At 56.0% G+C, this 22002-nt stretch overlaps 1 protein-coding gene across 1 annotated transcript; it reads right to left on the bottom strand.

The window, feature by feature from the left end:
• Nucleotides 1-65: 65 nt before the first annotated feature.
• SSU72 (SSU72 homolog, RNA polymerase II CTD phosphatase) lies at nt 66-21322 on the bottom strand. The gene is made up of 5 exons (XM_081057116.1): nt 20985-21322; nt 13306-13449; nt 2129-2268; nt 1732-1850; nt 66-543 (listed from the first exon to the last, which is right to left on the bottom strand). Exons 1-5 carry the CDS (start codon nt 21062-21064, stop codon nt 442-444), a joined length of 585 nt encoding a protein of 194 aa, XP_080913242.1. The 5' UTR covers nt 21065-21322; the 3' UTR covers nt 66-441.
• Nucleotides 21323-22002: the final 680 nt, after the last annotated feature.

Genomic DNA, 22002 nt, shown 5'->3' with positions numbered 1-22002 from the left:
CCTCGGGCTGAGGGAAGGCGACCAAGGCGACCGCTGTAGGGACAGCAGGAACTCAGGACAAAGCATGCGACCAGCAGCATGTTTATTGGGCAATGGCAGGTTCTCTCCCAGTAAGTTACAGCCCGTTGCTTTATTCGGGTTTTGTACATTCCAGCCAGGGAGAGGAGGAAGGAACGTACAATGAAAGGCAGATACACGGGGCGAACGTACAACAAACTGGGTTTCGTTTCTGACTTGCTCAAAGAAATAAAACTCCATAATCAATAATCAATAACCCACTTGTAAGTAAAAGTGGGGTAAAAAAAAGTTAACCTGGCATTTGTATTTTCTCATTTCATATGCAGTTTATGTAGGTACTGCTACCGTCCACCGCAGAAGCCCTGCCAGTGGCTAGAAGTCTCAGGACTGAAGAGCGAGAAGGAAGCCCGGCCAGCCCCGCGCTCAGTAGAAGCAGACGGTGTGCAGGAAGGCCCTGCCACTCTTCTCCTCGAACTCCTGCAGCAGCTCATCAATCTCGTTCTCCATGTCCTCGGTGTGCTGGATCTGAGGACACAGCAGCCACTCTGAGCCCAGGACACCCGGCCACCCAGCAGAGGCCTGACCCATCCCATCCAGGTGCTGACCGTCCTCCCCTGGGGCAGCCTGAGGAGGAGGGGGCTGGGCTCTGAAACCGGGCAGGGCTCCAGCAGAGCCTGTGCTCAAATCTGTCACATGGACTCAAACTAGGGAACCCACACTGCCTGTACTGTCCCCACTCTGCAAATGAGCACACCAGAAGCCACCAGCGGGAAGCCAGCCTGTCCCTGCACTGCAGGGTGCTGGCCTGCATGTGTGGCCCACCCACTGCCCACCGCTGCCCCTCCCAGGTGTGAGACCCACAAAAGTGCAGACATGGCCAGATGTCCTGGCTGGAAGACTGCTATCCTAAAAGGAGTAGCTGCTGTGAGGGGACAGCCCCACGGTGGCCCTGGCTGGCTTCTGAGCACACCTGCTCCGCCCTGGGCTGGGCTGCAGCCTAGGCTGCTCACTGCCCCCAGCCCCGGCTGCATGCAGTGCCTCCTGGAAGTGAAGGCTGGGCCTAGCCAGCATGACCCAAGAGTAAATCACGTGTGCAACTTCTGGGACACGTCTCCCCCATTTCAGCTGTCTCTCTCGCATGACAGCCAGATCATGGGCACAAGTGCTGGAGCTCCAGCAGCCACCACGCACCGTGAGGCATGTGGGGAGTGGAAGCTGTGCTGGGTCCCTCAGAGCAGACCAGCGGGCCCGCCTATCTCACTGCTTGCTTGAACCACTTGTTTTCCTGTCACTCTCAGTCAGCTGCCCTACATGCAGATCCCACGGGCAGAAGACAAGGTATATGGGTTCCTCCTTGGGTAGGTCCTTCTGTCACATCTAAGAGGAAATGCTTTGCTCTGAGCACAGCTGCACATGGCTGCAAAGTCCTGGGGTTTTGCGTACAAGGACAGATGTCCAGGGCCACCAGGGCCAGGTGTCCGGGGGGTGGAGGACAGAGCTCCCTCAGAGCCCTGGGACACCCTTTCGGGCCTCGTCCTGGCCCTGGGTCGCCAGGCGTTGAGCAGGTCGCTGCACTTCTATCACGTTAATGAAATGTGCAGACCTTTGCATTTACTTGGCTTTTAACATGTGAAAATACCCTGAGTGTGAACAGCATTGTGGGACAGTCCCGTCCGGTTCCGTCCTTTTGGCAGGGGCGGGCGCGATACTCACACACTGGCAGAGCTCACAGATGAGGAAGGCCCCCAGCGTGGCCTCTTCGTGGTTGTCCTGGATGTCCACGTTGATCACGTGCACCGGCTGGCACGTCTCCTGCTCTCTGGAATTCAGGTCTAACCAGGACACAATGATGGTTGACAGAGGCCCTGCGCAGGCCGGCAGGAGGCGACTTCCTCCCAGAACAGTAGCATCTCACCCGCAGGGCTCACTGGAGCCCCAGGCCCAGCACCGTCCACTCGCTCCTGACCCCCGTGACCCTCCAAGCCCCGACACCCCCTTCCAGGGCCCTGGCAGGCTGGTGCTTGGCCCACCCAGGATGTGACAACGGGACAAGCAGGACAGAGGGCCACCCTGGTCCCCGGCACAGATGGGGGCGGGTCTGCGAGCTTACCTTCCACCACCTGGTCGTACACTCTCTCCTCGCAGGTGAGGATGAGGTCGAACAGGTCCTTGCAGTTCTGGAACCTTTCTGGCCGGGGCTTGATTCGCTTATTTCTGTCCAACATGTGCAAAATGCCGTTCTGCGTGTAGCTGGGCACCAGGTTAAGGAGCTTTTGGTCAGGACCGGCTGCCCTCCCGGCTCAGTGCGGGGCCCCTGCAGCCACAGTCCCCGGTCCCACAGGGGGCGGGGGAGGCGCTTGTCCCAGGCCAGGCAGACCGAGGACTGGAGGCGCTCCCTGCGACCGGCTAGGCATGGCCAGGCCTGGCCTTCGGACCAGCACATCCCAGTCCTGTGTCACTGGCCACCTATCTGACTTGTCCCATGCACTTTTGCTCACTGACCCTGAGCCCTTCAGCAAGGACAATGCTCACTGGAAAAGCCACCCAGCTTGGCTCATGAAGGGAGCAAAGAAACTCCGGAAAACCACCGAAGAGGAAAGTGCAATCAGAAGGGGGTCAGGAGAAGGCTGGGTTCACTGAAAACATGAGGAGGGGAGGGGCCATGCCTGGGGCCTGGAAGCTCAAGGGGACACAGGCCCCGCAGCAAGGTCTGTGCCAATGTGACCCGAGCTGGCTGTGGCGCGTCCAACACTGGCTGTCTGGCCTCAGGGCCTCAGGCAGAGGGCTCACCCCAAAGATGAGGGTATGGTCTCCAGCGGTCATTCTGCACAATTGGGGATGAGCATCGCAGTAATTCTATTTTACACACAAGCTGGCTGGTTCCCGAATTCTAAGTGATACATTTAAGGTGTCTCCCAGATTTTAAGTAAAGACAATTTATGTAAATGAACTCAAAATACATTTCCTGCCTTCCTAGAGAGTGAAAACAGCTTTTAGAATATATGTAAGTGGTTCATCTAAAAGTTTTAACTCAAACACTGTTAGGTGTCGGGTGTCGTGGTTCCTGTCACTTTCCAGCTAAGTGTAATGAAGGTGGTCCTGGCCCGTCTCGTCCTGCTGCCATACGCAGGTCTGTCTTTCCAGAACCTGGTCTTTCAAACACTCAGCATCAAAGTCCGGCGAAAAGAAGTGGGCTGAGGGAAGGCCCACCTCCCACTGGGGTTGGTAATTAAGGCTTAAGGTCTAATGACAGCCTGTGGTCAGGCCCCCCGCATCCCACTGGCAGGATGGCCACTGTGGTGGCCTCCGGTTTCCTCCCAGACGGCCACCCCAAGGACAGATGGCCACCAGGTGCTTGGTCAGGGCTGTAACAACTCACAGAGCTCGCCCTTCCCCCACCTGGCCCCCATCACTGGAGCAGCTGCAGTAACAAAGGCAGCGGGTCCATGGAGCTGAGAAAGGCAGTGCTGGGGGGTGGGGGGTCTGACCCCATCAGTTACTGGGGGGGGGGGGAGGCGGAACAGCGGCCTTTCTTGACTATTTTCTGGCTAATTTCAGACTGAGCCAGGCGGGACCACAGACAGGAGATGCCCGTGCCAGGAGCCCTCAGGAATGAAACCACAATCCCACCAACTGTTTCAATTCCCAGGGACCCAGGCTGCACTTGGATTCCCACTTCAAACCACAGGGGACAGGACTGGGGACAGGGTGAGGTGAGGCCAAGATGACAAGAGCCTGCCACCAAAATGAAGGCTTTATCAGAGTAAAAGCTGCGGCCAAAGTGACGGGTCCCCCGCGTGGATGGCAGGCTCAGTGAGGGCGTGCAGGCTGGCTTTGGAAGGAGGACGCTTGCGCTCTGGAGGTGGGATGAGCGCGCTGCTGGAAGTGGCCGTCCTCGGAATTTTTTGTCAGAATGAGGTGCTGGCCCGATGGGGCCCCCGAGTGCTGGGGCAGGAGGGCCAGCTGCCCCATCCCTCAGTCCTGAACTACCAGGAGCAACACAGCCAAGGCCCAGCCTGGGACCAGCCAGCAATACCTGCAAGGCTCATGCTTCCAGAACCAACGGCACCACCACACACAGGTCCTCCCGTGGCCATGGCGACCACAGGCCTGGATGGTGACTGGCCTGCCTGACCACATTCGGCCAAGGGCCGGCAGACAGGCAGATGCGGGGGGCCAGGCCCAGACTCCCCTGCAGTTCACACACTTGTAAGACTCTGGTTCCAAAGCCCCCGTCCATGCCCTGCCCCATATGCTCCATCACCGGGCTCCCTGCTCAGCTACTGGTCCCCAAAGGGGCCCTGGCCTCAGTGAGAGGGGAGGTTCCCAACACACTTCGGCCCCCCAGGAACCCCACGATGCTTCTGAAGGCCAAGGATGGGGATGCAGCCAGTTAGGCTGTCCGTGGAGTGCCGCGTGGTCTGAGGCACAGGGGCCACCGGCCCTCATCAGTTTGCAGACGAGTAAATGTGGCCTTGACCTACAGGGTGGTCGTGCACCTCCTAGCTCGCAGCTGGTGTGGCCTCACTGCTGGCCCCTGGCCTTCAGAAGGCAAGGCACGTATGTCCACTGCTGTCACCAGAAACAGGTGAAGGGTGGCATGTCCCGGGGGAAGGCGGGGACTGGGCCTGACACAGGACGCGGGCTCGCCCTGCCGCCCTCTCTGGGTCTTCTCGTCAGGGTGGAGCACATGTGCTCTGAAACCCTGTCATCGAAACACTCAGGATGGGACTGTAGGAACCGCCCCTGAATGAGAGGCAAGGGGCAGGGCAGTCACGGAGGTCTGCTGTCTTCCACGCCAGAGTGCAGAGGCAAACGTGCTGCTGCAGTGGACGCCAGGCCAGGTGCAGCCGGGCCGCCCAGACTTGCTGAGTCCGCCCAGTGCCACTCAGAAGTTTCCACATGTGATGTCTGACCTCAGCCCCCATCCTGATCAGGTGTCCTCAGTACACCAACAAGGCTTAGTTGGATGTTTTCAACGCCAAGGTGATTTCCCAAAGAGAAGCCGACTTCCCCAGCCCCTCCTGTGGACACCTGCTTGGGCCACTCCAGGAAGGGGCCTCACCAGTGTGGGCTAGCGTGTGGCACATTGCTGGCGTCCTGCAGCCCCAGGGCTGTTCCTCCAGCCTCTCCACGGCTGTCCGTGGGAGCACACTGGGGCCAGCTGTGCAGGGACCTGGTCTGGCCACCACTGAGGGACACTGCTGGCTGCCATGGGAGCAGGAGGGCGTGGGCAAGTGGGCAGTGGGGGCCGGGGGCTGACCCGTGGGCCCCTCTGGTGAAGCCCAATGTTCCGAGTGAGGGCACGGGTGAGGTCTCCGGAGCCAGAGAAAGGTGCCAGCAGAAACCCAAAAAGGGACCAGCGGCTCCCTCGCGAGGGCCATGGATTCAGCAGTGGGGCCCCCACACCCCATGTCCTCACCGAGCAGCCCCCAGGAGGCTGTCGGTGGCCAGAGGCCTTTGGCCTGCCTCCCAAGCAGTGCACCAGCCCCTCGCCAGTCCTTGCTGGACAGAAGCACCTCCCAAGGATGGGACAGGCGAGCGCCACTCAAGCCACGTTTCCCCATCCGTCAACAACGGAACTCGAGCAAGACAGACCAGGTGGGAAGAGGTGGGCTCAGAACACTCAGAACAGAAGCAGGTCTCCCAGTGCACACAGGCCTCCCCAGCCGGGGCCAGCCCCCACCCCAGCTTGTGGCACCTACTCAATGGGGGCTTCAGGGCAAGCAGCCTTGGGTGCCCTGGACAGAACGCGGCCCCCTCCCCAGGTCCTCTCCTGGCAGCCCTGGAAGGCAGGACCTTCACCCCACATCACGCCATGCTGCCTCCTTATCCCCTGGGCCAGCGGGCAGGCTGTACCCCACACAGAGGCTGGGGGGGCACACTGGGCTCCCCATGCACCCTTCAAGGTTCTCTGCTCCAGGCAGCTGCTAGGGTTCTGGTTTGATGGAACCTCATTGATGCCTCACTGACAGGACACCTCAGCTACTACGCAGACGCTCATGGAAGCAGCATGTCCCGTCCCCACTTTCTGCCTCAGCCTTGGTAGACCCAAACCGTACGCGGCCGCCGCACCCCACGGCAGGCCATTCCCAGAGGATCTGCTCAGCTTTCAAAACCCCATAATCTAATTCGACTTCCAATCTTCAGTGTGATCAAATGGAAACGTCAGATACAAAGCAAGAGTTCTTAAGCGGGGATCCAGTCCTCTCTGGGAGGAAGGTTCTGTCAGCAGGCTGTGCACCCCAGAAAGGCCAGGGCCCGCTGTGCCTGTCCAGGGAGCCCCCCTTCTGTGCAGCTGGAGCCTGTAGAACAACTGTTCCCCAAACCGCACCCAGTGGACGGGCAGCTACTCAACAGGGAAGTGAGCCCCCCGCACCGTCTCGGGAACAGTTCAAGTACCTCATTCAAGTTCTGGGATTCCTACGGAGCAGAGACCTTTCTGCCTTTACTTTAGATCGGCACCAAGAGGCCTGAATGGGCCCGCAGATCGGCTAGCTCTGCGATCTGAGAACCGGGAAGGCAGGCACCCTCCCTGACACGGAGGCCAGTGCGTCTGCTCCGCACCGTGTCATCCATGAGCTGTTGTAACAAAGTTCCAGGCTTAGGGTCACTGCCACCAGCCTCATCAAGAACACCAGCGGAGAACCAGGCAGCGGCCGCCACATAACGGGCCCACTCCCACCTCTGCGGGGCGTTCCATGACGTTTCACGTTCGTTAAACAGCCACGTTGCCAGAGGACTTAAGAACACACTGGATCCTGCAGACGTGTGTGATAGCAGGGGACCAACCACGTGCTGCACTCACACCCGGGAACATGGCATCCATGAGCCCGCCGGGAAGGGAACAGTGTGACGTACACGGGAGAGGATGATGAATGGGGAAGACACACCTCTTGGGCAGTATTCCAAATGGCCTAAAGTCATGGGGACCAGGTGCGTCCCTGGACTGACCACGGCTGAGCCGCCCACAGCAGGACGCCAGCCTGGGAAAGGTGAGGGGAGGACCACAGAGGAGGTGACACAACTCCCCAAATCACAAAGTAACAGCGAAGTCTCTTTGGTTGGGCCAGGTTTATATTTTTTGCCAGTTTTACTGACAATATATGAACTGGCAAATAGAAAAATCAGTTCCATTTGTGTCACCTTCTGTGTGTACCAGCAGCACCCACAACACACACCTGCAGTTTTTGGGATCCTGCAGATGGGCAGGCGGCTGTGCCCTGAGGGCACCTGAGCAGCGGTCCCAGCCCCACACCTGAGCCAGCAGTCGCCTGGGATGGCATCGGTGGCCTCTCCTGAACAACCGTAAAGCGTGGGCAGGACGTCCCCAAGACCATGTCGGGGACACTTCTAGGGCAAAGGGCCTAGCGGAGGGCATCATGTCTGGTCTGATGAGCCAGCACCTTCCCTGCCAACTCAGTGCAGAGGGATGCCGCCTAACCTGGCATGTGGCAATTGCTACCCCATCACAGATGCTTCTGGAAGTTGCGTGCTACCCCGTGTAGACAGGCCGCCCATGCCCAGCACAGTGGGGACCTGTGCTCGCCTGGAGCTGATGTGCACAAGGGACCTGAGGGGACCGAGAGGTGAGCCGTCAGAGGGGATGCTCCCCAACGGAAACCACCGGTAAGAACTGGGGTCCTTCTGCCTAGCACCTCCTCCTTGGAACCTGCAGGGGGCAGCGAGGCCAAAGGTCGGGACCAGCCTCAGCTGCTTTAAGCAGGCCCCACGTGAACAGCACAAGGACAGGTCACAACACTGTCTGACAAGGTTACGTTTTAGTAGACTTTTAAATAATAAAAACAGTAGACTACTACTTGTCCACATAGGGTAAAACACTACATTTATTTAAATTGGAAAGTTCAGAAAAACATTTTAAAAATAAATTGACTGGATAAATAAAATAAAAAGCAGTGGAAAAATAGCTTTAGTCTTTGTGTTTTGTTTCAAATAGATGCACAGCTACTCCCCCAGTTCTGTTTTTAACATCATAAAAATGTTCACCTAAAAACAAAAACATCAAAAAAAAGAAAGCAGACCCTAGGCTGCAGCATTTTAGGGGGGGAAATTAAGCTACTTAAAAATTTTTTTGAGAAAAATTTCTGAAATTATGACTTAGTTTGCAATACCAAAGCATTTCCACAAAAACGGTTCCAAAGAGAGTATTGGTGCAGACACTACACCAGAGGGGAGCCCAGGCCCAGTCTCTGGGCTGCTCACATCTGACAGTCAGCGACGGCAGACGGCAGCTTTCCGACGGCTGGGACCAGTCTGGAAGTCATGCTCCACCTCCTCCCAGCAGCGCCTATGATCACTGCACAGTTTTTTTTCCACTTCATGGAAAAAAAATAAAACAGCCCCCCTCCCTTGCTGAGATTCGTTACTAGTGATTTAGAGAAAAACATGCATTATTTTACCGTGAACTTTAAGTCAATCTTTCAAAATAATGTTTCAAAAAAGGTGAGCCAAAAGCAGTAACTGGACAAAGCCCATGGTAGACACTGACCTGGTAGCAGCATCCTGGCTGACCCCGGCCACCACCTGTCACCCCTCCATCACTGCACATTCTTGGGACAGTAGCTTGTGTAAGAAACCCTACCGCCTACCTACGAGGGAGGCTGGGGGGCTCGTCCAAGAGGCCAGTGGTCACTGCTAATGGACCCACCTACCCCAGCTGGTCCTCATGGGGACCAGAGCAGCCGAGGCACAGCCGCAAAGCTGACTGTAGGTTCACCGCCAACAGAATGAAGCCAGGGAGAGGCACACGCAGGCAGGTGCACATCTCTTAAGACACCTCAGCTACCTGCCTGGCATCACCGGAAACAGCTGAGGCCACATCTGTATGTTAAGCACAAGTGTTTTCATAAAACCAGGAAGCTTAAGTATCAGCAGAATGAGATCCGTTTCTCTGGGAACGAGGGTTTGGCTTAGGAACACATTCCTGTAAGAACATAGCTGCCATATGGGTTTCACATAGGGTGAAACACGACGGGGCAAAGGTCAAGTGCAGCAGGAGCGAGCGAAGGTACAGGTGGGCGCAGGGCTGGGGCCGGCGACCACGGGCAGACAGCGCCAGTGAGTACGCCCAGCCCGGAAAGGGGCGAAGCAGATGGGCTGGGCATCAGCAGATGGAAGCGCCCCAGGGCAGGACCCGGAGCCCACAGCTCCTACCACCCCACCTCACCCTCAGCCGCAAGCTACAAAAAAGAGTCTGTGAGGCCTGAAGAGCCAGTTCCTGGAAAAGCCCTGTGGCCCTGATGAGTGAGGGCGCAGCAGCTTCAGAACCCATGGAGCCCTCTCGCATGGCTGTGCCCACGGACCTCACCCCCAGGAAGGGGCCAGGAGCTGTGCGCATTTACTATCTGAGAAGCCCTTTGTATTTTTACCTTTCACCCCAAGGCAGTTAAAGGGGTATATGCACAAGTAAACCCAGGCCTAAAAGACAAGAGATGGAGAGGATGGAAATGCAGTTGCAGAAATCACGTCAACCCCAAAAGTAACTGCAGGAGAGGCACAGGAATAACCAGGGGGTAGTCAGGACGCGGCTCACGCTCAGTCCCCAGCTGGCGCTCAGTCGTCGCCATGCTCAGTACCCGGCCGGCAATTGGTCCCCACGATCAGACCCGTTCACACTCGGTCCCCAGACTGACTAGGAAAGTGTCAGCTACTTTTGCATCCATCTCAGTCACGTTAGGGACAGCTGGCCACAGGAAGGATATTGGGAGGCAGGCATTTACTTGGTTTTTAAGACGAATGGTTTTATAATTCACAGGGCAATCATCTACTGAAAGGTTGTGAGTGGCCATCTAACTTCCACTGACAAAAGCCAACTGGGGAATCTGCGGAGCACACCGAGCCCCTCCTGCCATGCCGACTCCTCCACAGGCCCAGGGACACGCCCTGGCTCACAGGCTGGCCATTCTGACATGAGAATAACTGACCTTGCCACCGAAGGCTCCAAGGAAGCTTGGGCGGGTTCAGCGGCAGCCCCCTCTCGGTAGAAGCTGGGAAGCCCTGGGAGGAAGCCCAAGTGTGAGAACTGGCTCTGGCCAGAGAAGAAAACACCCAGAAGCCTCACTGCTGGGCCCAGGGAACCCTGCTAACCCTGCACAGAGGCCCAAGTTTCAAAAGCTCTGAACTCACAATGAGCCCGAGGCAAAAGGAAGGAAAAAACGAGGGTCAAAGGGAAAAATGTGCACTTAAAAATGGACAGTTCAACACATTGCTCCAGGAACCCTGAAAGGAACCCCGAAAGCACGATGGGTGGAAGAAGCAGTCACGAGAGGCCACATGTGTGACCCCATTCACGTGAAACACCCAGAAAGGGCAAGTCCAGACAGAACATGGACAGCAGCTCCAGGGCTGGGAGACATGGGGGAACAGACGGTGACCAACGGTTCTTACAGATGAAAATACTCCAAAAGCTACTGGGATGGGGGCACAGCCAAGACGCACCCTTGAGCTGTATGCCGCGTGGATTACAGCACAACGAAACGATTCTTCATAAACGGACAGGCCCCCACTGAGAGAGGTCGGAAGACATTTCTTACTACTGGTCTGTGGAGGGTCAGGTGAACGCAGATGTCCCGGACTATTAGTAGACAATCACCCGAAGGAGAAACGGTAACGTAAACTGTCAACCAACCCAATCTACTTTAACTAGTTTGGTTGTAGTTTAACAAGGTTTACACCCCGCATCGCACCTCCAGCCCCACTACCCTCTGGAATCCCCAGGGGCAGGTTCTTGAGGAACCAGGCCAGCGCTTGGCCACACAGATGTCACCAGGGGCCAGAGGCAGGAGTCTGTCGGGCCCTAAGCCCCACTCCTGTTCCGGAAAGAAAACCAAAATCACAACCAGTCAATCACAGCCAAATGTGTAAGGATGTGCTTTGGTACCACCAATAGGACCACTGGCCAAACACCAGGCTCAGGCAGCATTCTGCAAGTTCCCACTCGGCTCTCAGGGGCACCATGAGGTGGGCACAGAGGAAGCCAGGGCCCGGTTACTCCCCGGGAAGATGACACAGCCCGTCCCTCACCATCAGGCCATTATGGCCTCAACTCCCGGGTCTGCCTTTGGGTTCCAGCTTATTTTCCTAGCTTTCCACTGCAGGGCATAATAACTGCACTTTTGCAAACGCCCAGGTACTGTTCCAGGCCTGGGTTCTTAGCTCTTAGGGGCATGTGTCATGAGCAGATGTGGCGAGAACGCCAGCCCCTCTGGGGCCAACGCCTGCCCCTGTGGATCCCTCCCATGTGATCAGGGGACTCCCACCCCCGCTGACCCAATCTTCTCCCTCACCTGCGGCATCCTGCCAGTCTAGTGATCCCTGAAGCACATGTCCCTCCGTCACTGGCCAAGGACTGTACTGTGGTCGAGCCAAGCCAAGCACCAAGCATGAGGCTATTTTGCCCACTCCCCCCAATACTACCCGGAAGACAGAAACCCCACTCCCGTGAAGTCAATGAAGTCACCAGGTGCCTGTCCCAGATCCTACACAGGGTCCCCAGGGGGCAAGTACTGTCGGTGACAGTGGGCACAACCAGTGAGGCAAGGGTGCACACGCAAGCACACACACACACACACACACACAGCTGTTTTCTGGGGTGGACGCCTCCTGGGGAGACCAGAAACCTGCCCAAGTCACCAGGAAAGGAAGACATCCTCGATTCTGGAGGTCGGTTCCTGCCCTGTTAGGCCATCCAGAACACGCAGGCCATGGCTCCTGGTCGTCCCTCTGCGCTTGGTCCTCTACAGCGTGTCAAGCTGCCTGTGAAAGGGCCCGATGTGTAACAATGAAGGGTGGCCAGCGCCAGCGGCCATCGGATAGAAGTGTGAACGGTGAATGGTGCTGAGTGACCTTTAAACCCAGACAGGGTCTCCAGTAAGCTTAGCGGCTCGTGAGAGCTTACGTGCAGGTGACAAACCCCAGAGAGATCACAGCTTTTCCGGGGAAAATGGCCAAGTGGTCGATGCCACCCTGCGAGGTCCAGGCGACTCAGCACCAGGGACGCGGGCGCTTCCGGGGCTGACCCTGGGCCAGAGCTCAGCCTCTAATCCACACATATTACACGCCGATGGCTCCCCGGAAATACTCAGGGAGCTTCTCCCAATGCAGGTTCTGGGGCTGCTGAGGAATGTGCACCCGCAGAGTGTGCACCCCCAGATCTGTGAGGGGCTTCTGTACCACCCGGGTCTGCCATCTGGAGGGCGGGCCCCGGGTGCCACAAGTCCTTGACTCAGGTTCACTGCGTCACGGGCACCCCGCCCTCTACAGATCTCTGCGTGCCGGCTGTGGCACTGACAGGAAACACCCGTTTCTGCCCCAATGCCCCACTAACAACTTTCTACTGGGAGCTGGGGGAGGGGAGAGCCCGGGGGCAGGACACGGAGCCGTCAGTCGGCCACCAGGACCCAGGGCACACCCGTTGCAATGATCTTCAGGACCATTCCCGGCTACTAACTAACCTACAGATGGATAAAAAAACACCGTGGTTGACCAAAAACTGCAAGTGTGTCAAGTGCAGTGTTTTTTCCATCTGGAGCTCATTCCCCGTCACTTGGCGTCTGCCATCCTGAGGAGCACACATCACAGGAACAGAGGCGGGTCAGGGTTTAAGGCAGCGCGGGGCAAATACACATGCCCGGGCCAGAAGCCGGGCAATGACTGTCCTAACCGTCACCACACACTGGTGTCACCTCACAGACTCTATGTAAAATGCCTCCTCTCACACCTGGAGTCCTAAGTAGCAGGTCCAGTCTGTCTCGTCCCTTCCCGAAATGAAGACGAGTTCTCTTACTTGTTTCTAACACGTTTCCTTTAGTAGCGAAATTGGCCGTTTTACGGATTGGACCCTCTAGAGACATCAGCCACTGTGGAAGCGGCCTACCACACATATACCATCAGTGCACACCCACAGGCACACACCTACCTGCAAGGGGAAGACGTGGGCCACCCTGCAGGAGGAGCCACGGCTCAGAGGTCTCTGCTTTCCTCACCTCAGCGGCTGGTCAGTGTCAAGTCACAACCTTTCCCTCGGCTGTGCCAGCACGACTCCCCTTTATGTTGCGTGCCCACAGCCCGCACACCGTCCATGACCTGCCCCCCAGCAGCGCCAGCAACAGAAACCTGCTTCTCTGAGGGTAAGAGGAGGGTGGTCTGCACCACACGTGCCCGCCCTCATCACAGCCCTGCATTGGCGATCAGCGTGGGGCTGTCACAGACCACACCTACCCGACATGACCACACCGGGGTCTTTAAAAGGACAACCCACTGGGATACAGTTCTTTGTCTTTCCTAAGGAGGTCATTGTACATCTGATCGTATGTGGTTTTGAAATCATAAACGTTTGGCTTGTCGGGCGCTGGTCCTGGAAGCTTCACGTGAGTCCCTGTCCCAAAGGACCGGACGCTGAATCCCCGTTTGCTGAAAGACACAAGGAGAGAAAGCGTCACAGTGGGGCTGAGACAGACACAGATTCTGAAAGAAAGGACATGAAATGGGACATTTGGTATTCAAGAACATGTTTTTAAATGCTTAACTTAAAATATTTTGTTCACAAATGTAGCAAGACCTGTAGCGTGTTACACAAAAGCTCGCTGAAACCAGTGAGAACGGGAAACAAAGGAGCCCTCGGTCTCGGTGACGGCATGTTTGTAGCAGTATCACTCAGACTCCGTGAGCCCCACAGAACGGGGGAGGTGTCACGTGAACACTTGTCCCGACCACAGTCCTGGCCTCTGCGTTGGATTCAGGCTCACAGGACCCGTCTCCCGATTCCTAAGAAACGTCTAAAGACTTGACTGCACGCCCCACCTCAGGACACTGTCCGGCCAAGTTCCCAGTGCCCTGTGACACGGGCTTGCCAGGAAGCCAGAACTGGGCACCCAGCCTTTTGCATCAGCACGTTGGCCGCCAGCCCCACAGCTGTGGGGGCTTGCTCATAACGTACGGCGTCCAAGATAAGGAAACCGACCATATGTTTCCTAGTAAAGTAGTGCATGAATGTAGCCCCATGAACGACCATTTATACAAGAAAGAAACGCCCTCTTCCAAGTGCTAAGGCCCCAAGAGGCTTCTGTCCCACTGAGAACCACCAGCCTTGGGTCTGCACAGCAGGCCATGTGCCCAGTGTCTGCTATAGGACTTGTGTTCTAACTCGGGCAGCAAGAGGAAACAAGTTACATGTTAAAAGAGTATCTAAATAAGTGGAATTGTCAGCCCCAGCTCTGCATTTACAAATCATGGAATTTGTGTCTCTGAAGGGTACACCCCACTCCCAGATCGAGGGCCACGGGAAGAACACACTTTACGCCAGCACCTACAGGCCCGATGGGCTCTGGAATCGCTGTGATGATGGTCTCGAGCTTTTCTAAGCTTTCCTGTAATGTTTTATCATCGTGATTCGGGATATGCAGCCGTGTCTGGAGACTTTTTGGTGGTCACGAATGGGGGTGTCACTGTCATCCAGAGGCCAGGGAGGCTGCTAGACATCCTACAGTGAATGAACTGGAAGACCCCCCCACCCCAAGCCGTGTCCACAGGGCCGAGTCCTGGAGACCTGACACGCGAGAGCTCCTTCGAAAGGAAGTGCTGACATCCCAACACAGATACCTAGGTCCCTGGGAAGGAAACAGTCCGTCTCACTCCTCCGGGGAGCAGCGCTGTGTGGAGAAAGCTCCTGTCTCTAGCTGTCCTCTCCCACTGCCACGGGAGCACCACGCAGGAGGCCATGGCGCCTCTTCTCACTGCTGTGTCCCAGCCCCTACAGCAGTGCCGGCGTGCGGCACATAATCACAAAGAGCTGCTGAGTGGCAAGCGGAGTTTTACGAGGAGGAGACACCTCACCCACATGGGGCCACTGGAGGCACTGCAAGCGAAAGCCTGTCACCCCACCAGACCCCTCAATTCCTGGAGGCTACCGCCCGGGACACTGCGTCTGTCACAGGCCCACCTGCAGGATGTTCTGGCAGCCACGCTGCAGCCACAGAGGACGATACGAACCCTGTCCCTCCACACAGTAGCACCTGCCACTGGAAAGGGGTGAGGGGCAGCACAGGCGGGAGGGGCGCCCCGGCAAGGACCAGTGTGCACAACGAGAGGGTACAAAGCGGCTCCCCTCTGGTTCAGGTTAACACCCAGCCTGCGTCCTCTGTCCTTAGCAGGCCCCAGCCCGAGATGAAGAACACGGCTCAACAGCAGAGAGGAATGGCTCACAAAGCAAAGCTCAGACGAACACGGAGACATTTCCGCTGCCATCACAACTAGAGACCCTGACAGAAAGGGAGGCAGGAAGCACAGACGTCGACAACTGTCGCCGTGACCGGGGGCACCAGCCGCCACAGGGCCTGCACTGGTGTGGCACACCTCGCCGCCTCCCCCAAATCTGCGCCCACTCCTCACAGACTCGGGTAACATACCAGGAGCAGGATTTTCGGCTGACGCACCAACAAGCCTGACGACATCACTGTGACCCAAAGGGGGGGTGGGGTGGAGGGTGGAGGGTGGAGCACATCACAAAGCAAGCAAAACACGCAGCACCGGACAGGGAGAGGCAGTGAGGGAGCTGGCCAGGTGGTGCGAGTGGGGTGATGGGGTGGGGACCTGGACGGGACGGAGGGTTCTGGCGGGGGCCGGCAGGCCTGCCACCTACGAGCTGCCACAGGGCTCCCAGGGCTGCAGCCTGGGCCTCACCTGCCTGGATGACAGCACCTGGCCAGGCCCATCAACTTGACTCATCTCACGTCACCTGGGGTTCGAGGTTTCACTGAGTGTCCAAATGGAAAGTTCTCCATTTAGTCTGCCCATATCCCCAAAAGGAAGTCACCCCAAAACTAACTTCGCCCAACCTTCCAGCTGGCTGGCCCATGACAAGGCTTCTCTAAGACAGTCACTTGGTGAGTGTCCACAAGGCCAGGTGGGGTCTGTCTCGGGGGGCCTCCTACTAGAAATGGCGTCTGCCGCTCCTGCCCAACTTTCTGAAATGTTCACCAAGTATGTTTAAAAATAAAATGAAATGCAGTTTGTTCCCCCCGCCCCACAGAAAACGTTCACAGGTGGCAAAAAGGCTAATTAGCAACAGAAGCGCTGTCTTCTAAGCTGGTGCAGCTAACATAACGGCCCATCTTGTGTGGTGCCAACAGTGCAGTGTGACAATTTGTTTCTTACGTAAGAGAACCGAATGCTATAAAAATACTCCTGACAGCCAAAAGGCTTTGTCTCAAGGGCCAACTATTCTGTATGTTAAACCAATCTCCCAGACAAGTATTTATCACGTCTCCACGAGTATCAAAAATCGATCATGAAGAACCTATCAAGGAAACTGTCCAATTTGGGGAAACAGAATTGTTTCCGCTGTCATCCAGTGACTAAGGGTAAAACAATCGTGTGCAAACAAACACCCCAAAATGGTCATTTCTGTTTTCTACAGTGTGATTGTTAAGGTAACTTCCAACACTGTTTTGGCTCAGACTGAACTCCTAGACCGGTGCCCGCTTTTGACACACGGCCTGTGAGGACAGGATGCACTCACCACCACGTCACCCTCGCCACAGGGAAAGACACACTGCTCGTCGGCCCCACGGCGAGACGCGACGACCTCTTGTGCACGGAACACACCTGCCCACGAGGACCTCAGCTAAACACCTGTCTGCAACTCCACCGTGGCCAAGACACTGCGAAGAAACTTCTGAAATGTTAGCATTCCACAAAGTGTTATGTTCTCACTGGCAAAATGCAGCCCCAAACACACCTCAACACATGCTGTGTAGGATTTACTTTATTCCTATCCTCCCAGGTCAAGAGCAAAAGCAAGCGGCTTCTAAACACGAGCCTGCGGCAAACGCACCGGTCAGTGTTCTGCTGAGGCGCCGTCGTCCGGGCCCATGGTTCCACGACCCTTGCGCTCAGGCCACCTTGCTCTGTTGGGTAGGCCCTCAGGACGTGGGGCTTCGGACAACCTAGCAGCGTGACCACCACCACGCTTCCTGCCAGCGCCTCTCAACATGGTCCGAAGGGTCCTCAGCTCCGAGGAACGCAACCCCCAGCGGGGAGCCTGCGCTGGGCCCCTCCCTTGTCCTGTGAAAGGCTGGACAGGAGGATGCTGACACAGGAAGTGTTTCAGCTGTTGGCGCTGTGACCATGCTTGGTCTGCCCGGTTTTGTCTCAATGTTCACAAACAGAAATCTCCCCTCCAACCATCCCTAGCTCCGCCTTCCAAAGACAAAAGCATGCAGCCCCTTAAGACCCGCAAAGGCAAACGCATCCCCTTGGTGTCCTCCTCAAGACCTTCTGCCACTCTTAGGACCTGAGTTAAGATCCTTTCACCTTCCCACGTTTCCAGTGCTTTCTTCAAGTGTTCCCAGAACTGCAACAGCAGAAGCAGTCACAGGACAGCAGGACACAGCTAACCCTCCCTGGTTAAGAACTTCCGGAAATGCATGCAGACCAGAGAGAGGTCTAGCTCCATGACAGGCTGCACTCATGGCTGGTGCATGCAGCTGTGTGACCGCTCAACCCTAGGCAGCCCTGAGATGTGGTCCCAGCACCTCAGTCCCAGTGTGGCTTGGGGCTCACAAGCTCTAGTCATGACTGAGAGTCCCAGCCCAATCGGACAAACCACACCCTGGTTCCGTCTTCGGCCCGTGTTTTTCCCCAGCCGAGCCTCGGTTCTGTTACTCATCGATCAATGAACAGAGCCCGTTGTGTCCAAATCCCTGCTGTCACTCACAAGCAGGGGCTTCCGGCTCTGGGAACAGTCTCCTCACCAGTGCAAGTGTGGCCGCCCTCAAAGTTGTCAGGATGGCCTCAGGTGAGGTTTGGAAAGTACCTGGTATGGAGAGCTCACGAGATGGACTCTGTTTCTTCCCCATTTGCTCCCCAAATCATATTTTTTTGTCCACGGTGTTAGGAATGAAAACAGACTGAGAATTCAGCCCAGCAATTTACAGAAGTGTGTCTTTAAAATTTGTTTCAAATTGCTACAATTAAAGTCATAGTTTCCAAAACCCCAACACGTCAGTCCCTTAACATCTAGAAGACATTTCAGAATCAAAAATAAACCAACTGGCCCCAAAGGGAAATGTTGGTTCACCGCGTATAAAGAACAAGCATAAAGAACAAGCATCTCTGTGGATTCACAGCAGCTTCCTACACCCCTGAACCCGAAAGGCCTCCAGCACTGGCATTGGAAACAATTTGTTTTCAAAAGATCAAAACTGATCACCCCAGGGTGACTAGTAACATGACAACTAGCTCCAGAAAGTGCCAACAGGTATCACCACTTGCATTCGACTTGTCAGAAAAACGTGAGCTGGTTTTAAATATGGCAGAAACAAAATAGGGTTTCAGTGATAAACTGTCTACTGTGCACGTTCAATTATCTGCATTCCTTTGGCGATTTCATTTCAGAAGTTTTCTGATGCATGGTTTTTGTATTTGTAAGCACACTGCACACATAAAAGTTTTCCTGCTTTTATCAGTTATCATACCATTTTCCTATGCCTTCCACAAACATCACCCATCTTTAAGGCCTAAGTCTTTAAGCCTTTCATAACCTCTCCTAGTTGTAATAGAAACCATCATATACATTTCTTAAAGATACTTTTCAAGTCTACAAAATATCCAAATAGATAAAGCCACAACAATTTTTCAAAAGTGAAAATGACATGAAAAGTTGTTCAACCTCAATAGCAATTTTAAAAATAAAGGAAGGTGAGATCCTTTTTTTTTTTTTACTTTGGAAGCATGAAAAGATGAAAATAATGCCCAGACTATGAGGAAATGGGAATTCTGCACATAGATATTTCTGGAAGGCATAAAAGTATGAAAATGTAAAACCTGCCTACCTTTCACTCAGCAATTTCATCTTTAGAAATTTATGCCAAGGAAATACCCAGAAAACTGTGCAAAGGTATTTCTATGACACAAGGACACAGAAGACTGAAAAAGGAAGCCCAAGTGTCATGGAATCGCTTACCAAATCCACAGCTGCACAGGGTCCCTGCGATTGCTGTGCTGGCTTCACAACCTGCACCATCACACAGTAAGAACAGACGGATTCAAATTCCACACACCCCAGTGAGAGCAGAAATGAGTACTGAAATCAAACTCTGTTCACACATTACGTGTCGAGATTACAGAATGTGGCTTTGATCTGTAAGTGTGGGTATGCGCTGATCTTTATCTTCTTCGACTTCCACATATTTTCTACAGTGAGAATTCTTTGCAACATGCAAACACTACTATTTTAACAAAGGAAAACACCCCCACAATAGGCATTTTAGAAATGAAAGATTCATGTCTAAAATCACTTCACGTTTACGTTATCAGTAACATACGCCCTCATTCTGAGCCTGCTCTTTTTATGGGGAAGTTCGAAAGACAGTAAACCAGGTCAGCGCACACAGGGTTCCTACTCAGTGGTTATTCCGAGGGGCTCTTCTGCACTCCCCTTTCCACAGGAGACCCAGTGCTGCGCTGGCTGCAGCCACTTTGAGCTTGTCACCTGTACTGATTGTCTCAGGAAATCAGACACACATGGCAGCACTGACTCCCTTAACAAAGTTGCTGCAGATAATTCAAGTTTTCCTTTCCTAAGATTTCATCCCAGATTTGTTACGCGGACACAGGAGAAGGGCTTAAGCAAAGGATCACAGTCCAGAACCAGCAGAATGGAGCAGTCGGCAGACGGTTGTTCTAACTGAAGATGTTAAATTTAATGTTCCTTGCGTAATTTTCCAGGAGTGTGAACCTTGCATTCTTTTGCTTAAATTTACCAAACTTTTAACGACTGCACACATAAACGCAGTTTTGGGATCTGACCCAGCACGATGTAATTCTAGGTGTAAAATAACTTTCAAGTTTAAACATGTTTAGTTTAAAAACAACCTTCTCATCGATTTCTTAGGGTAAAAGCAGACTACACTCTACCAGAAAATGACCTTAAGCGAATACTGTGGACAGTGGGTAGACGTTGGGAAAAGTTAAACTCCTAATTAGCAGATCGTGGACACCTGACACTTCCAACGTCAATAAAAACTAGAGTGTGGGGGACTTCTAACTCTCCCAAGTTACTCAGGAGAGTCAAGGCTGGACTGAGGAGAGAAGTGAGCCACTGTGTCCCTTCATGTCCACATAGGAAACAGTTTCAACTTTGTTTTGCTACCCACGGGGACGTGTGCGTGGTCAATTTCACACTTTAGGAAGTGGTTTCGAGCGAAACAACGGTATCAAGCGGGAGTAAACTTTTATTACAGGCAACACCACGGTCACAAAAGAGCAGTACTGGCATAGAAAGCAGAAACTCCAAAGCGAACTCAAGGGCAGCCCAGAAACGGACTGGAGGCTCTGGGGGTGGGGTGAGCGCTGTTCTGCACGAAACGTGAAAATGTAGCTGGGAGCAAATACGGAAATTCACGCAGTTAACAAGAGAGGCCGTTTCTGGGGGTTTTCGCTCTGTCCTGCAAGTTTTCCGGCAGATGCGATCCATGACCACACACCCTGGGGACAGTCGTCACACGCCACCGTGGCCCGGACCCTAACCTCGGCCTTCCTGCCCGCCTCGCCGAAGCCCGCCTTACGGGAGGGCCCCTTCTATCAGCCGCGCAGACACGCGAGCACAGCGGACGCAGACGCCTCAGTCTTCCGAGTTTACTGGGAGCTTTGGGGTTTCCGAACCCCGGCAACATTTAGGCTCAGAACCTGCGATCCCGCGAGACTCAGCACACGTGGGGGCCGAGCGAGCCCTGTGGACTGCTCGCTGCGCCCGCCCCGGGAGCCAACAAGCCCGGACGTGCGGCAGCCCCGTACCATCCTCCCGGCCGCCGGCGTCCGACTCGCGGGGCGGGGGTCCGGGAAGCGCGGCCGCCGCTGCCCAGCTCAGGCCGGGGAGGCGGGCGCCGGCGGGGCGGCCGCCGGGCCGGCGTGCGACGGAGAGCGCCGGCAGGGCCGAGCCCCACTACCTGAGGATGTTGTGCGCCTCCATGCTCCGGTTCTGGTTGCTCGAGCACACCACCGCCACCCGCAGCGGCGACGACGGCATAGCGGCCGCACCGTCCACACTCTCCAGCTTCGAGGCTCCCACCGGCCGCGGCGCTTCCGCACAACCAAGATGGCGGCCGCGACGCCCGGAAGTCGGGACGCGCAGCGGCGGCGCCGGCGACGTCAGCGTCGGGACGCGCAGGGCAGGCGTGTGCGCGGCGTCCCGACGGTCGCCCCGCGCGGGCCCCGCGCGCCCGGCCGCGGGCGGAGGGAGGCTCACCCCGCGGGCGCCGGCGGCGAGCGCGCCGCTGCTCCGCGCGTGCGCGGCCGAGGCTGGCGCCGGCGTGTGACGTCACCACGCCCAGGGCTCTCGCCGGCAGTGACGCTCCGGCTCGGCGCCCTTGTGTCCCAAACGTCCCGCCGTCGTCGCCGGGAGTGACGCCGCGCCGCCAGGTAGGCGTTGGAGACGGCGGTCGCGCGACCCAGGGCGGCGCTGCGCGCTCCTTAGGCCCGTGGGGCCCGGGGTCCTCGCTCCGGCCGCGACCCGCGTCGCGCTCACCCTCGGCGGGTCCGAGAGCCCGCAGGCCCGCGCTGACGTCCGCACACCGCTCGCCTGTGAAAACCCGGCCAAGTTTGACGTGTAAACGAAGTTACGAACGTATTTGCAGACGGTTAGGAAGGAGGCGTAAGGGGTGTCGGGTGTCAACTCAGTGACGGCCTGAACCGAGGCCGCGGTGGGGACCCCCTGGGGAGGAGCCGGCGCGGAGAGCGCGGGCTGCGGCGTGGCGCTGGGGCCCCTCCCGTCCCGGGACCGCGTCGTCGGGGGCCGGCCGCTCGGCCCTGGCTGCCCGTGCGGGACTTGAGTCTTCCCTTTCCCCGAATAAATCCCTTCTGCGGACGGTACACCTTGTGGGCTTTTTGTCCGTAGTCGGCACCGTGGGGCTCGTCGGGCATCCGGAGAAGACCCCCCGGGCTCCCGGGCTCCCGGGCTCCGGGGCA

This window comes from Rhinolophus hipposideros (assembly GCF_964194185.1).
Source record: "Rhinolophus hipposideros genome assembly, chromosome: 8".
NCBI classification, from domain to species: Eukaryota; Metazoa; Chordata; class Mammalia; order Chiroptera; family Rhinolophidae; genus Rhinolophus; species Rhinolophus hipposideros.
The sequence above is the reverse complement of the archived record's forward strand: the minus strand, read 5'-3'. Positions and strand labels throughout refer to the sequence as shown.